This window comes from Drosophila serrata, unplaced genomic scaffold (assembly GCF_035046125.1).
Source record: "Drosophila serrata isolate PLE 108 unplaced genomic scaffold, ASM3504612v1 contig_89, whole genome shotgun sequence".
In the NCBI taxonomy this organism is placed as follows: domain Eukaryota; kingdom Metazoa; phylum Arthropoda; class Insecta; order Diptera; family Drosophilidae; genus Drosophila; species Drosophila serrata.
In genome coordinates, this window is record NW_028256987.1 from 6,145 (window position 1) to 23,054 (window position 16,910).

Here is a 16,910-nt window from a genome sequence, read left to right on the forward strand (position 1 = left end):
ACGCATGTCGCACGCGACATTTTGGAAAGCGATAATTCAAACTAAAACTGTACGAATATTGGTGATAGCATATGTCCTTTTGTTTAAGAGATTGGCATCAAAACAAAACAAGCTATTTTTTATGACTTTTTTTATTTTAGAAAATGAAAAATTCTCTTAGTCTTTTTCAATTTGACCAATTTTTTATGTAACCATGTCAAATACTCGTTTTTAAGCCATTTTAAGTTTTTGGCCACGGTGGACCTTTCTAGAGAATTGCCCATATATATTCAGGATCAGCATCAACAGCCGAGTCGATCTAGCCATGTCCGTCTGTCCGTTTCTACGCAAACTAGTCTCTTAGTTTTGAAGCTATCTGAATGAAACTTTGTAGATGGTCTCAATCGTATGTATGTCGGAACGGGCCGGATCAAACGACTTTATCATATAGCTGCTATAGGAATGTTTGGAAAATTTTTACGAAAAAAAATTATAACATTTTCAGTTTTAAACAGAATTTTATCAAATTTGAGATATAGCCATTTTATATTATTCTACAATTTTTCGTAAAATTTTATGAAAATCGGACTACTATATCGTGTAGGTCCCATAGGAAGGTTCGAGAAATTATAACAATTAAAAATTATAACCTTTTCAGTTTTAAACAGAATTTTATCAAATTTAACATATAGCCATTTTATATAACTTTACACTTTTGTGTAAACTTAAATGAAAATCGGACTACTTTATCATACAAATATTACTTCATTGTTTTTTAACATAAATATATATCATTTATATTGTATTAATTCCTAGTAGTCAAGTTCTCTCTGCAAGGGTATATAAACTTCAGCATGCCGTTGTTAGCTGTCTTTCTTATTTAACATAAATATATACAAATATGTTGTATATATATAACTTATGTTATATTGCTTCCTAGTCATCTATGTATATGCAAGGGTATATATAGAAGTAGCTTCCCTCCTTGTTTTATCATCTTTTGCGTTTTCTCAACTCTTTTTTTTTTTAACGGTGTATTTGATTTTTTTAAAAACTACTAGACCCAATATCTTTATACTTTGTACACAGCTTCTCTATAACATTTTGATTTTTTTTTATAATTATTTTTTTTTTAATTTATACATTTTTTTTTTGGTCGTCAGCCGATAGGGTACACAGGAGGATCAACGGATGTCATCTGCCGTAACTGTGTACACCATCGACTATACTCTCCAAGTAGGTCGGCTGGAAGCAGGTCCCCAGTCGAGGTTTGACCAATTGTAGTCGGGCAGACCTAGGCAAGTCTTTAAACAGCCAAGTCAGGTTGGTAACGCGACCCGTGCCCACTGACTTCCAGGTTCGCAGCTGAGGGGTTAAGGGGGGGCGAAGCTGCAGTCGACATGTTTCGATGCCCCAAACCCCCTCTGGCCCGCTGCACTTGCCAGGACGAGCAAAGCGGGCGTTTATGTATGAAATATGAACAATAAAAGCCGAGCTTCGGAACTCCCGGGAGAGGATAAACTCCGAAAACAGTCAACGATGAACGAGAAGGAGATGCTGAAGCCGAGATTGGTCACGGCATCTCATATAGTATCGGAGACCGTCGAAGAAGAGTCGCAATCTGAGAGGAGAGCAAGTAGCACTCCCCAATCAAAACACACAGGTGGGGCTCAGTTGGGCACCACCCAAAAGATGGCGAAAATGTCGCCAGGTTGGTTAGCATGCCGACCGGTTCCATCCCCTCCTTCAACTCATCAGACGTGGTCAGGGAGCAGCGGGTCATTAGATGTGACGATGGGTTCTCCAGGTGTTTCCAGGCCGAATGCGTGGCTAAGTTTAGCGACACATGGGCTGGTCTTAAGATTAGGCTAGACCACGCCAGAGAGATCCCAAGAAGACCCAGAGCTCGTATCTGGTTACCAAAGGAACAAACCGACCAAGCCAGGGTAATCGACTGTCTGCAGGCCCAAAACCCGGACGTCCATACAGAAGACTGGACCATCCTCAGAGCGGAACAGGACAAGAAGGTGAGCCAACCTTTTCTCCTACTGATCAATCAGCGCTGCCTGGAAGCCAACGACCACAAGGTCCGGTACGGCCAATACTAACCTAAGGGGCCCTAGTATGGTGGCCGGCACTAACTAAGGCAAACAAGAGATCGAAGCTGACATGGATACAACGAGCAGCGAGTGCATGGGCCATGGGAGCAATGCGCTCATGCCCCGTGGCTGCCCTCAATGCTATCCTGAACATAATGCCGATAGAACTGTTCGTAAAGGGCATTGCAGCATAGAGCGCAGTGAGACTGAAGGCAAGCAATTGCTGGAAGGAATACGGCGCCGGGCACGGCAAGATTCTTGAAAGCAACGGAAGAAAGGCAAACGAATAAACTGACTACATACTGCGGAGTTGAACTTCGGGAACGCATTCTCAACCTCATATTCAACAAGGGAAGACTGGAGCAGGGACAAAGTGGCAGTAGAGAACGACTTGTCCCTCTACACCGATTGGTTCAAGATGAGCCGTGGAATAGGGGCTGGGATCTACGCTGAGAATTGGGGAATTAAAAAGGCATTCAATCTCTCAGACTCAGAGACTTTCTTTCAGGCTAAGTAACCATAAGGGAAGCAGAAGAACTCTCCTTAAGGCGGGACCACAGGGACACCAAAGTACGGACTGCCACATTATACAATCTGTAGTAGCTGCAAGCAAACTACAGAGCAAGAGACACCGGAACATCTACTCTGCTTCTGCCCGGCGCTAAATCAGACCAGCCTTCAACACGTTGGTGCCTAACACATGGAGTCACTGGGAAGCATAGGAAAGCTGAAAGTAACGGCAATAGATCAGGATCAGGATAGAGATCAGAACCACCAATAACAAACAGAGGGAAAGGAGCAAAAAGAAGCTTAGCTCTTATTGGAGGCTCTAGTATTGGGCCTCACCACAGCAACCTACCTACATTATACATTTTATATACACTTGCTGCTAGAACTTCGATGACTAGGAATCAATACAATATAAATTATATATATATATACATATGTGTGTTAAAAAACAAAGCAGTAATGCCTGCTTTCATTTTATTCACCTATACATATTAAAATTACACTTTTACATTCACAGTTTTTCATTTTCCCTCCATATCTTTCGATCGTTTCATAAATTTCATAAAATTCATAAAAAAACAAAATTCTAGAATAATATAAAATGGTTATATCTTAAATTTCATAAAAATCTGTTGAAAACTGAAAAAGTTATAATATTTAATTGTATTAATTTCTCGATCGTTCCTTTGGGAGCTAAATGATATAGTAGTCCGATTTTCATACAATTTTTCACAAAATTTTAGAAATTTATAAATGGCTTTATCTCAAATTTGATCAAATTCTGTTGAAAACTTAAAATGTTATGATTTTTTTTTGTAAAAATGTTCCGATAATTCCTATGGCAGCTATATGATAAAGTCGTCCGATCCGGTCCGTTCCGACATACATACGAGTGAGATTATATAAGACCATCTACAAAGTTTCATTCAGATAGCTTCAAAACTGAGAGACTAGTTTGCGTAGAAACGGGCAGACGGACATGGCCAGATCCACTCGGCTGTTGATGCTAATAAAGAATATATATACTTTATATGGTTGCAAACTTCTGACTGAAATTATAATACCCTCCAAGGGGATAAAAATGTCAAAAGGCTATATTGAATCTGGCTTAAAAGACCATAAAATAGCTAAAAAAAAAATCGGTCGAAGTCAAAACGCTGTAAGTAATTTTTGTTTGTAATGTAGAAGACTATGGGATAAATATGAATGGAGGAAAAAAATATTCAACCACTGCCTCAAATTCCCACCTTTCTGCTCGTAAAATTAGGGAAGAATGGGGGGTTAACGCATGAAAATTTGACTTATTTTTATCAAGTTATTAGGAATACACCTTTTTATTTATTAGTACATCAAAGTACATATGTTAAGGTAGGTAGGTTACCTACATATGTTAAACTAAACAAGAAAGGAAGCTAACTTCGGAACGCCGAAGTTTATATACCCTTGCAGACAGAACTTCTATGAATAGGAATCCATACAATATAAATTATATATATTTGTGTTAAAAAACAATGAAGTAATACCTGCTTTCATTTTATTCACCTATACATATTATATTTGCAATTTTACATTCACTGATTTGCATTTTTCCTCCACATTAAACGATCGTTTGTATGGCACATATATGATACAGTCGTCCGATTTTCATGAAATTTGACACAAAATTTAAGACTTATATAAAATGGCTATACCTCAAATTTGATGAAAATCAGCTGAAAACTGAAAAAGTTATACATTTAATTGTATCAATTTCTCGATCGTTCCTATGGGAGCTATATGATATAGTAGTCCGATTCGGCCCGTTCCGACATATATACGAGTGAGAGTATATAGAAGGCTAACTACAAAGTTTCATTTAGATAGCTTCAAAACTGAGAGACTAGTTCGTGTAGAAACGGACAGACGGACAGACGGACAGAAGGACAGACGGACAGACGGACAGACGGACATGGCTAGATCGACTCGGCTGTTGGTCCTGATCAAGAATATATATACTTTATATAGTCGGAGGTGCCTCCTTCACTGCGTTGCAAACTTCTGACTGAAATTATAATACCCTGCAAGGGTATAAAAATACTTATTGAAAGAAAAAAAAATTTACGAACGCCGGAGATATAGCCAGTCAAAAAACGAATTTTTTTAGGGAATGGTCGGATGGTGTACATGCTGCACACCACATTTTTTATCCGAAATTCAAAAACAAAAATTTTTTATAAACTATATAAGTATGGCTATAGCATGACGTAGCCGTTTTTGGAAAAAATTGTTTGAGCAAATGGGAGCACTTTGAAAAAAAAACATTTTTTTTTTACAATATTTTTGTTTTAAAAATTTATAGCTTTAAAATAAGAAATCATATCATATTATATCATACGTCATGCCATAAAGGGCGTTATAGAGAAGCTGTGTAAAAAATTTGAAGAGAATCGGTCAAGCGGTTTTTGAGAAATCATATACACCGTTTTAAAAAACGTACTTTTGAGAAAAACGCAAAAGAAGATAAAGAAAGTACTCTAAGGTATTCCTTAAGTACTTCTAATGGCTGTAGAATCCACATGTAATGAGATATTTTTAAGCTCGATGTCTTAAAATGAGCGTAAGAATATCGACATCAACATTAAGTAAAAAAAAATTTGGTTTTTAAAAAATGTCAGGGTGGTCTACCCCCTTAATGCAAGTGTGATCACGGTAAAACGAATTATTTGAAGAGCCAAACACTTAAAGAAAAAAAAAATAACCAAAAAATCAACCCTCAATGATGCTCGTAAGGAAGCACGCCTACGATTTGCCCAAGACAAATGTCATGGAATAGGGAGTGGAAAACGGTGGTCTTTTCCGACTAAAAGAAGTTCAACCTTGATGGACCGGATAGATAAATTACAAATTCCAAACCTGTGCAGGTGGAGTAATGGTGTGAAGGGCCATATCTTTCTATAGATCATGTAAGCTCCAGTTTGTCACCTCGAAGATGAACGCAAATGTGTACTAAAATGTGTGCTCGAAAATGCCTCTCCCCAGTTTTCTGAGATGTATGGTCATACCAATATGACAACGCTCCGATCCATACAGGTCGGATTGTAAAGCCGTGGATTAAAGACCAAAATGTTAAATAGCATGAGTGGCCGCCTTACTCCCCTGACATTAACATTATGGAGAACATTTGGTCACTTTTTTCCAGGAGAGTATACGAAGAAGGAAGATAATTAAGTGACTTTTAGGGCGTAGTTCAAGCAATTAAAAAGGCCTTGTCAACAACTTCGCTAACTGGAAATGAAAAATATTATGCTCTTTTACCAAGCCGTATGTTTGAATTAATTAAAAACACGGGTGGGTTTACAAAATATTAAATAATGCTAAAGCAGTCTCTTTTATTACTTAAGTTACCCAGTACCTTGGCATTAATATTAAACACTAAAAAATGTAATAGTTTTTTTGGTCAATCCTATTCAGGTGCGCTAAAAAATTGAGATTTATTTTTTCATTTTTGAAAAAATAATTCAAACAATATAAACATAAAACTAACAGAACAGAAACTTTGTTATTTCACTAAAGACAGGTTTCTTCAACAAAATTGATTTCAATTAAATCGGAGTGATTATTACAGAGATACAACGTTTTAAACCTAAAAAAAATTCAAGCATATTCAGTTGAGAGGCACTGTAGTTATATTCATATACTTAGTTAAAACAATTTTTTTTTCGGTTTAAGATAAAAATGCCTTTCTAGTGTAGTGTAGCCGAAGTTTGTATACCCTTGCAGATTGCAATTTTATCAATAATAAATACAGCATTAATTATAAATATGTATGATAAAAACATCGTGTAATGCTAACTTTCGTGAAATTCACCTGTACATATTATATTTTCAGTTGTACAGTTATAGTTTTACATTCATAGTTTTTCATTTTTCCTATATCTAAAGATCGTTTGTATAGCAGCTACATGATAAAGTAGTCCGATTTTCATCAAATTAAAACCAAAATTTTAGAATATTATTAAATGCCTACACTTCTGTTCATAATTATACGACACCTATAAAGTTTTTGTTTCAGCGGTCGTTGAAGAATGGAAACACACAGTAGATCAAAATAAATTATGCAGAATAATAGCACAAAGAGTTGTGCACAAAATGCGCTATTCTTATCCTTGTTTGCATCACTCGTTTTCAAGTAAAGGTAAAAAAGGACATGCGCCTTGATTTAGGCTACGCTGCAAGTGTTTCAAAATGATACGACACATTTCAATATTTTTGTTTACAGTTAATATTTTATTGGTTTAATTGTTTATAAATAAATAATATTTATTAAATATTAATAGTTTATAAATGCGCCTTGTAACTTTCCCACTTCAAAAATTCATTTAAGCTTTGAATTAATTAAGATTTTTAAGATATTTCGGTCCAAGAGAGACCATTGTCTTAAAATTTCTTTTTTGAGGTTTCAACCGTCTCAAATTTATTAAATTTTTTCTCATTAGAAAAAATTATCTAAATGTGAAATATTGATAAAAACTTGTATAACCAAAATTAAGTTAAAATCCATACCGAGACACAGTTTGTTTCCAAATTGTTTTCGGCAAACTGAAGTCGTGCTCTTTTGTGCTGCGGTTTTAATATCGGAGTTTTTTTTTCAAAACTACTCTTACAATATTTTCGGAGCTTAGTAATGTTCGTCAGATAGTCCTACGGGATACAGGACGACTGCAACACGCAGCAAGTGATGCACACGATGAAAAAGAATTGCTTGCATTGTTAAGTACTCGATGTTTGTCGCGATCAGATAGCTTCAGCTTTCTTCCAGAGCTACGCCTGACACCGTACCCATCCACATTTTTTAAAAAGTTGGTAATAACACAGCGTGTTCGACCCTTCAGCCGGGATATTTGGCTAACATTAAGGCTAGACTCGTTATACGCCTTAATTTTTCCCTTCAATTCTTCGCTTAAAAAGCTACCATGCGGCATTTTATTAAAAAATGAATAAAATATTTAACAAAATTATAAAAAACCAATAAACCCTAAACCTTCCTCTTTAGCCGCAATATTTGAAATGTGTCGTATCATTTTGAAACAAATTCAGGGTAGCCTAAATCAGGGCGTGTGTGCTTTTTTTTACCGTTACTTGAAAACGAGTGATGCAAGCAAGGATAAGAATAGCGCATTTTGTGCACAACTCCTTGTGCTATTATTCGGCATACTTTATTTTGATCTACTTTGTGTTTCCATTCTCCTAAGACCGCTGAAACAAAAACTTTATAGGTGTCGTATAATTATGAACACGAGTGTATTCCCCAATTTTATGAAAATATGTTAAAAACTGAAAAAGTTATAATTTATTATTGTGTTCTTGGTTTCATTGTTCCTATGGCAGCTATATCATATAGTAGACCGATTTTCATTAAATTTAAAACAAATTTAAAACACAATATTAATTGACTATATCTTAAATTTCACAAAAATCGGTTGAGACATGGAATTCATTTTCTACAAATTTTCCGACAGCTATATAATTAGGTCGTCTGATCCGGCCTATTCCGACATACTGCAAGACTAACTGCAAAGTTTTATTGAGATAGCTTCAAAACTGAGAGACTAGTTTGCGTAGAAACGGGCAGACGGACATGGCTAGATTGACTCGGCTCTTGAAGCTGATCAAGAATATATGTACATACATTATATGGTCGGAAGTGACTGCAAGGGTAAAAAAAAATCCCCGAAGCCGTAGTATTTTAACATTTTATTAAAAAAGGATAATATTCATGGGACTTATTGATAATGGCTACCGAATTTCGAGGAACATTTACGTTTATTGGGGTATTGCGCAACTTTTTTTTACAACGTATGCCATATCTATGTTCCTTTACATTTTAACCAAATCATCAAATTGAGATATAGCGTCTTTATATTCTAAAATATTGTATTTAATTTTATGAAAATCGGACTACTATATCATATAGATGCCATACAAATGATCGTTAGATATAGATGAAAATGGAAACTATGAATGTAAAACTTTAACTGTACAACTATAAAGAAGGGCTGAAAGGTCCAGCGCGGTCAGAAGATTAAAAGTTCTTTAAAACGTGTGGTCAGATTTTCATTTTCTAACATAAATTTCGTAATAATGGATTGCAAACACGCGTAAGCGCAATTTTTGTTTTTTTTTTTTTACAAAAAAAAATAAAGACTTGAATTCTAAGATCACACAGAAAACGCAGAGTCATTATAAAATGCAAAAGGACATATGCGACAATATTCGTACAGTTTTAATTTGTATACGCTTTCTTTTTTTTGTTTTTTTTTTTTTGCAAATGTGACTTTTTTTACTCGTGCGAATGCACGAACAAGTGCCCAAAATCAAAATCAAACCAAGACCTATAAGTTTCAAATTTTGTAAAATTAAAATAAAGTCTTGGCACATGTTTTTTTAGTTTTAATGCGAACGATTGTCGCATCAGAGAATTAGAAGAATTACCCATTTCATAAATATAAGTGACAGTAATAAAATAAGGAATTTTTAAATTTTTTTAAAGAGAAATATATATAATTTATATTGTATTAATTTTTAATAATCGAATTCTATCTGCAAGGGTATACAAACTTCGGCGTGCCGAAGTTAAATTCCTGTCCTGTTTTTTCATATATTAGTAATTATTATAATGATGTATATTTTTTTTATGTATATATAATATATTTTTATATATTTTATTTATATACAAAATTATAGAATTATAGAGCAACTACTTACTGTGGTTACAAGTTCCAAACAAACGAATTGCACTGTTTCTATATTGTCGACAAAAAAAGGTTCAATAGCTAGTGAGGATAATGGCAAGACTATTGTATCAACAAAAATACACTTATCAAATAGTGTTACAAAAACTTTTAAAAGCTCGACGGTCTTTGAGTAAAAGAGTTGCAGACTCCTACTCTGAGCTTGGTTCGACTTTAATTTTTTACGTGGATGGCTTTTTTTTAAACTTTTTACTGTATAAACAGGATCGTGGAGAGGAAATATTGTCTCTCGTAATTGAAATTGTGCAAATTTTATAATATGTGAAATATTATCCTCCTGTAAGAACTTAAGATCCGTCACTGTTGAATATATATTACATATAAGTAAGCACGCATCCATAGCGTTTAATATTTTTTCTATGACTTCATCGTCTACAATTTCCTCTTCGTCTTCCTGCAAGAAAAAAACAACATGTTTTACTGAAAGTGATTAATAATACGTTATTCTATGGGTTGTATTAACCACATGTTTTAAATATTCGCAAATTTATAAGTCAAATCGCTTTCATACTTATATCTTTCCGTTTTCTCGGTTCGCTTCGCTTCGTGCTCCCTTTTCAGGGACTTGTCATATCTAACAAGAAAGGAAGCTATGTTCGGCACGCCGAAGTTTTTATACCCTTAAAGATTGAAATTTTATCAATATTATAATACAACATAATTTATATATGTGTAAATTAAAAAACATCGAGTAATGCCAACAATGATATTTTTACAGTTTTACAGTTTCAGTTTTACATTCACGGTTTGGCATTTTCCTCTACATTTAACGATAGTTTCTCTGGCACATATATGATAAAGTCGTTAAATTTTCATAAATTTAAAATAAAGTTCTATAATAATATTAAATGCCAACTCGAATTTGATGAAAATATTTTGAAAACGGATAAAGTTATAATTTTTATTTTTAATGTTTCGATCGTTTCTATGGCAGCTATATGATAATTTATTTGCTTTTTATATATTACTTTACAAACAATTTTAAAAAGAACACAGTTTTTTCCCCATTTTTTACAAGTTGTGATTTCAAACTTAGGGTACCTCGACGTACGTATATGTTGTCCCAAATTATATATTATATATTATATATTATATATTATATATTATATATTATATATTATATATTATATATTATATATTATATATTATATATTATATATTATATATTATATATTATATATTATATATTATATATTATATATTATATATTATATATTATATATTATATATTATATATTATATATTATATATTATATATTATATATTATATATTATATATTATATATTATATATTATATATTATTATATTATATATTATATATTATATATTATATATTATATATTATATATTATATATTATATATTATATATTATATATTATATATTATATATTATATATTATATATTATATATTATATATTATATATTATATATTATATATTATATATTATATATTATATATTATATATTATATATTATATATTATATATATATATATAAAAAGTCTTTATAATACTGCCTAAAGGCAGTCAAGAAATAAGATATTACAAGCATTGACAAGCAAAAATACAATTTTAAAAATTTGTGGCATACATTTACAAACATGATTTTTCTTATTTTATTATTATAATTATATTATTATCTTTATATTATTATTATCTTTATATTATTATTATCTTTATATTATTATTATCTTTATAAAAGAAAAATATTTTCTGTTACTTATTTTTGAACACATAAAATTCAATGTTTTCAGAATGTGCATGCCAAATTTCACGTCTCTAAAAAATTTATTTTAGAAGTTACAGAATTGTGGCAAAAATATGAACTTCCTGGCCCATAGTGCATTTCCTTCCTAACGCTGCAAGTTAATACCTATTAATAAGCATGCTAGTCACTATGAATTTATAAATTCACTTTTTTTTATTTGACTTAAAACTACAACAAATTAATATAAAAGATATTTATTGTCTAACAATTTAGTTGTGTTCTCATATTATCTTAAAAGTAGTCCTTAGCCTCTTTTAAATTTAATTCATAAGGATATTTGAAGTTAATGCTATTACTTTTATGTCTTTCGGAAGTTTTGAAAGACAAACAATCCTCGTCACTTGTTTAGGACTTCCCATCTATGCGAATATACTTACTTACGATTTTATACTTAAACATAAATCAGAATATAGTTATTTTTAGAATATTTTACACATTTTAGTGTAAGCCCTACTTAGTATTTTTGATTCAGAATATTACAATTTAGTTGAATGTTGCTTCACCTGCTCCAAACCTTCACACTTCTTCCTGCGAGAGAATGTCCAATGTACTGTTATCATTCGCATTTCTCTTCGGCTTGCTTCTGTATAGATCAATCTACGCGATAAAAAAATGTCGGGGAAATTGGTCCACAATAACAGGAATAACAACTAAAGGAAGTTGGGATGTGTAAATAATTGTGAATTTGTGTAAATACTTTTAACCACCTCCGTAAGTCGGAACGGCCCCAAACGGACGATTATATTATCTAGCTGATAAATAATAATAATAATAACTTTTCCAGTTCTTAATATTCCCCTAGATAATTTGATATATGTAATATATAAGTTAACAAGCTAGTTTCTAAAATCGTTGACAAAGAAGATGCAAGCTCAGTACATATGGCGCAACCGGGTGAAGAAACCAGAAGTTCAATTTACTACCAACTCAAACTTCCGGATTTGTATTCCCACAATCGCTACCCAAAAGATGCAAGCTCAGCGCACGTGGCTTACCATATCTAGGGCATCTGCCAATGTGGAAATCAATGCATTGACCAATGGTAATTGGAAGCGGCCAATAGTTACAAATCGTCATAACCGGCTAATGAGAACAAAGAACGTCAGCGGAAAAACAAAGAACATCAGCGGAAGTAATAACGGCGGCAGAGACGGTGAAAATTTAGTTCTTAATCCAACTCAAAATAATAAAGATTATTTTTTAATAAAAAAAATAACTAATAATCTTTAACTTATATATATATCATGTTCGAAAAACAAAAACAAATCTCATGGGTTTCGCTTAGAGAAATCCGAAACAAAGTAGGCAATGAAAATTCTACATGTGTTCGGTTACTGCTGAATTTCTGACTTTAAATGACTGACTTTTGGCAAATAAGACAAAAATGGAAATGATGGAAGGGAAAAAATGTGTTTCAAAAACTAAAAGTATATCGTTTCGACATCGGAATACTCTTTTTAGAATTAGTTGGAATATTTATAAATATTTTTATGTTATTTATATTTTATATAATGGATGTTTATTTATTTTATAGTATGCTGTATTGACACGTATTAACAATTAACAGATATGGATGGGTTGTATGAAAATTTCGGTATGATTCAGGAATTAGTCCTCAACAATCCGACCTGAATCCGAGAGGAATGGTACTGCAGGGCAGTATGCTATTGCTTTTGGAGTGGACTCCAATGAAATTTGAAGTCATTCTAACAATTTCCAAGCAGAGTTGTAGCGCGTTACAGCGTTGAGTCGCTGCACAATGGTTGCGTGCATAGGCAAAAAAAAATCATAAAATGTAGAAAAAGTAAACAAATCGCCTCTAAAATGATCCATCTTTTTCTTGGCAAACCAAAATATAGCGAAACTTTCTAAAAATAGAACTGAAGTTGTGAACACGTGTTCGTTTGCGAAGCGCAGCTACGTGCATCGACAGTATTTTACAACTTAAGCGAACTTCAACGAGTTCAGATTATCAACTACGCTTTTAGATAAAAAATATTTGAAATGGATTTTTAATTGACTTCCGTTGACATGACTAGAAGATATAATTCCAATGCACTCTCAATCAGTTGAATATACATCTTTTGTTACACCTGATGGGCATTACAAAACGTAATTTTATTGTTTCACAGAGCTATATTGAAGGCCCTGGGCAATCTTGCTCATTTGTTTGTAATTTTGTATACTAGATGGAGTGAAAAGTAACCTCCCTGGGAATAAAAATAAACATTTTTTTTTTCAAATGTTTTTTTATTTTATTCAATGTAGTCCCCTTTTAGCTCTTTACCCTTATTCCAGCGATTTTCCAACTTCTTGATCCCATCTGAAAAGCAATTTTTCGTAAGGACTGCAAAATACTCCTCCGCGGCGTTGATGTCTTCCTCGCGTGAGCTGAATTTTTTATTAATGAGCCTTTTTTCAGGTTCGGGAAGAGATAAGAGTCAGAGGGAGTCAAATCGGGTGAATAAGGAGGATGCCGAAGCAATTGGTGCCCTTAGTTACTTATTTTAGCCGTGGTTGCAACGCTCTTGTGCGCCGGTGCATTGTCTTGCAAAAACAAATTTTTTGTTCGCTTCATGTGAGGTCGTTTTGCAGCGATTTCGGCCTTCAATCGCTCCAATAATGTACAGTAATACTCGTTGTTGATGGTTTTTCCTTTTTCGAGGTACCATTTCATGTGTTTTTTTTTGACATTGTCCTCTGTAACCGCATCGGAAGGCCTGCCGCTGCGGGCTTCATCGGTAGTGGAGTTGCGGCCACCACGAAACTCTCGAAACCAATATATCACGGTGTTATCTGACGTTTGTAATCTGCATTTGTCCCATAATATTTGTCCAATTTTTCTTTTGTTTCCTTCGCCGTTTTGCCTCTTAAAAAATAATGTTATATGAGAGAACGAAATCGTTATGTACTGAAATTTGGTATGCTTGCCTAAACGCACCGTAAGGAACCATAACCTTCTTTGCAGTAGTAGCGCATTCTGGCGGTCAAGGAGGTTACTTTTCACCTCACCTAGTATTTATGATGTACTAATTGTTTCAGAAACAGGAAGAAGATATCAATTAAAACTTGTTTTTTATTTCCCACACCCACCTCCCGCCCAACCGACCGAGGGGACGTGTGACGTAGAGAGAAGGAAAAAAGGTAAAAGAACGAGGAAATTTAGGATAATTCTACAAGTACTGAAGTTTTAATGTTATACTAGGAAATCCGGCGAACTCCGTTTTGCCACCAGATAGCTTCGTTCTATGTAACATTTCGTTTGGTTATTAAAGATGAAAAACTTTTTTTTTATTTATATTTGAAAAGTAATGAATCCAGCTTAACTTTTCCACTTGCGCAGCATAATCCAGCCGTTTCTCCTTTGAACTTTGACGCATTGCAATATCGGCATATAACTGTCATTGGTCCAATATCAAAATTTGTATCATCACTCTAGTTCTCAGTGGGATCATATTGGAATGCCAATCGATTGATTGATGCCAATGATCTTCGTGTCCTCAGGCGTCGTCTCAATAGGGCATTTTCTCTTATTATATTTTGTCTTTCTTCGCTTAACATAAGTTCAGTAAATACACTTTATGATGATGTTCGTTCGCACGTCGTCCTTTAGGACTATAACCTCAAATGCACGATCCAAATAATTAACACATATCAACTCACCACCTTAAAGACAGATGCCTTCACTTTATTTATTTTGTTGTTTCCAATTAAAATGTTAGGAAACGACTGCTTGATATATTGGTTTGTAGAAAATGCTTTATATCAGCGATGGATTTCCCGTCTTTCTGTCGAACGGGATAAACAGTATCTCATGTCCGTCTCCTGTCTCTAAACTACCTCCCTACCAATTTTTACCCAAATATGTTCTGCCGTTCTAAGTGGTGTTACAGACACAACTTTCTTTTTAATATAGAGATGACCGTAGAACGAAAGTTTAGGATCTAGACGGACAACTAGATCATTAACAAGAGAGATTCTTTTCAAAGCGCAGGCGAAAAGCATGTAAGTTAACAGGGGAGTGACTCGTGAAAATGTCATCAGTTTGCATTTAGAGCTGTTGCTATGTAAAGAGTTAGCGTGACTGTCCCTATACTGCACGCCAAGTTTAAATTTGGCTTGGCTTGCTTGATTTATCCTTGTCTCAAGTTAACCATAATTCATTAAGCCGCTTACTTGATCTGTGCTTCGTATCTGATCCTGAAGGCGTAAACCTCATTAGGCTTCCTCCATTGACGCAACCTAAAGACCCTTACCATCCAACTTTCTAAGTGACTATCCATACAGGGAAATCATAGAGATTAAACCTTATCGAAAAGCTGACAAAGTCCGCTGTTTTCGAAAAGCTGACTACCAAAAGCTAAGTACTTAAATATCCGAATTTAATTGGTTGTGCTCGGACATGGTAACCGCAGAGGACACTTTTTACAGTGCCATGAACTCTTTTTTATTTTCGTTAAGTGTTCCGGTAACCTATCCGTTGGTCTTTAATAAACCGCCTTGGTTCTATCTAGTTTTTTACGCGCTCGGTCGAATTTGACCGTGCTTGTTGGTCAGTGTTATTAAGATTATTTGACTCTTTGTAGTGTTCAGTTTTTGCAGAACCCAAAACAGTATTATAACTTTGTTAACACTAAGCGTAAACCCAATACATTTAATAAAACAATCTTCTTGAAACACTACTCTTGGAACTTACTTAATTTGTTATTAGACGCTTCCAACGTAGCAGTCAAACCGATGTGATTTACATGGACTTCAGTAATCTAATGTTATCTAGTTATACGCAAAAGGTCCTCTATCGGAATAATTTAATCCAGGCCCATATCCCATATGTACCATACCTACCTTCCCATATCCTAAACGTCCTGTTATGTTCTAATGGCTCTGAACGATTCCGGTAACAATAAATATAATTAATTTATTAAAAAAAAAAAAAGAATAATTTATTTTATGTTCTAAGGGTTATTTATGGCGTCCCGCAAAGAAGCCATTTGGGACCCTTATTGTTTACATTATTAATAAATTACCAGCCCTAAGTCTTGGCTAACTCCAGAGTGCTTATGTAAGTTGATGATGTCAAGCTTTGCGTGCAATACAATAATGTCGCCTGCCAATCGCATTTACAAACAGATCTCAATAATTTCCAACCTTGATACCGTGTAAACTTATTAAACTAAAATGGCTCAAAATGCAAGTTAATGACTTTCACTCGTGTCGTTCATAAGCTTGCGACTTACACGCTGAACTGCTGCTCTTTGGAAGGAATAAATTCATAATAATTTAGGCGTCCACTTGGATTCTAAACCTGACTTCATATTATACTTCGTTTATGATGAATAGAGCAAGGGGTGTGTGGATTTAATAAAAGGTGGTCGAAAGAATTCAATGACATCTGTATATCTAAATTCTTTATATATTTCATTAGTTCGTTCTTAGCACTATGGATCTAAGAATATGGATCATACGTTTGAAGCCCTCCATAAGGCGTCCATAGTAAACGAATTTAATCGGTTCAAAAGAACTTTGTTTTTCGCTCTACGCGGTTTAAATTGGGATGCAAAGCAAAGATTACTTTCGTACTCTAATAGACTCCTCCTAACTAACTTACCATCCTTAGCCAAGCGTAAAACTATGCTTGGCGTAATCTTTTCTATAACCTCATTTATGGTGACGTGGAAAGTGCTGACTTGTTGAGTCAGCTCAATTTCCACGTACCAAAAAGAAATACTATATCGTATTTACCCTTATTGTAACACCACTG

General features: G+C 33.9%; 2 protein-coding genes across 42 annotated transcripts in view; one reads left to right on the forward strand and one right to left on the reverse strand.

Annotated features, from left to right (window-relative positions):
* The first annotated feature begins 1,518 nt into the window (after positions 1 to 1,518).
* Positions 1,519 to 2,087, forward strand: LOC147644807 (uncharacterized). The gene is made up of 2 exons (XM_086840533.1): positions 1,519 to 1,642; positions 1,738 to 2,087. Exons 1-2 carry the CDS (start codon positions 1,519 to 1,521, stop codon positions 2,085 to 2,087), a joined length of 474 nt encoding a protein of 157 aa, XP_086696659.1.
* Positions 2,088 to 8,885: 6,798 nt separating this feature from the next.
* LOC147644808 (nipped-B protein-like) overlaps positions 8,886 to 16,910 on the reverse strand; it is a 32,527-nt gene continuing 24,502 nt past the window's right edge. For all 41 annotated transcript variants that reach the window (XM_086840405.1, XM_086840377.1, XM_086840316.1 and 38 more), the window contains one exon: positions 8,886 to 9,773. In XM_086840405.1, the coding sequence (XP_086696531.1) occupies positions 9,306 to 9,773 (468 nt within the window). In that variant the 3' untranslated portion in view covers positions 8,886 to 9,305. The remainder of the gene's footprint in view (positions 9,774 to 16,910) is intronic.

Coding starts and splice junctions, on each gene's coding strand:
- LOC147644807 (XM_086840533.1), top strand. CDS start 1,519: ATGAACGAGAAGGAGATGCTGAAGCCGAGATTGGTCACGGCATCTCAT. Junction 1,643..1,737: donor TCCCCAATCAAAACACACAG/GTGGGGCTCAGT, acceptor TCAACTCATCAG/ACGTGGTCAGGGAGCAGCGG.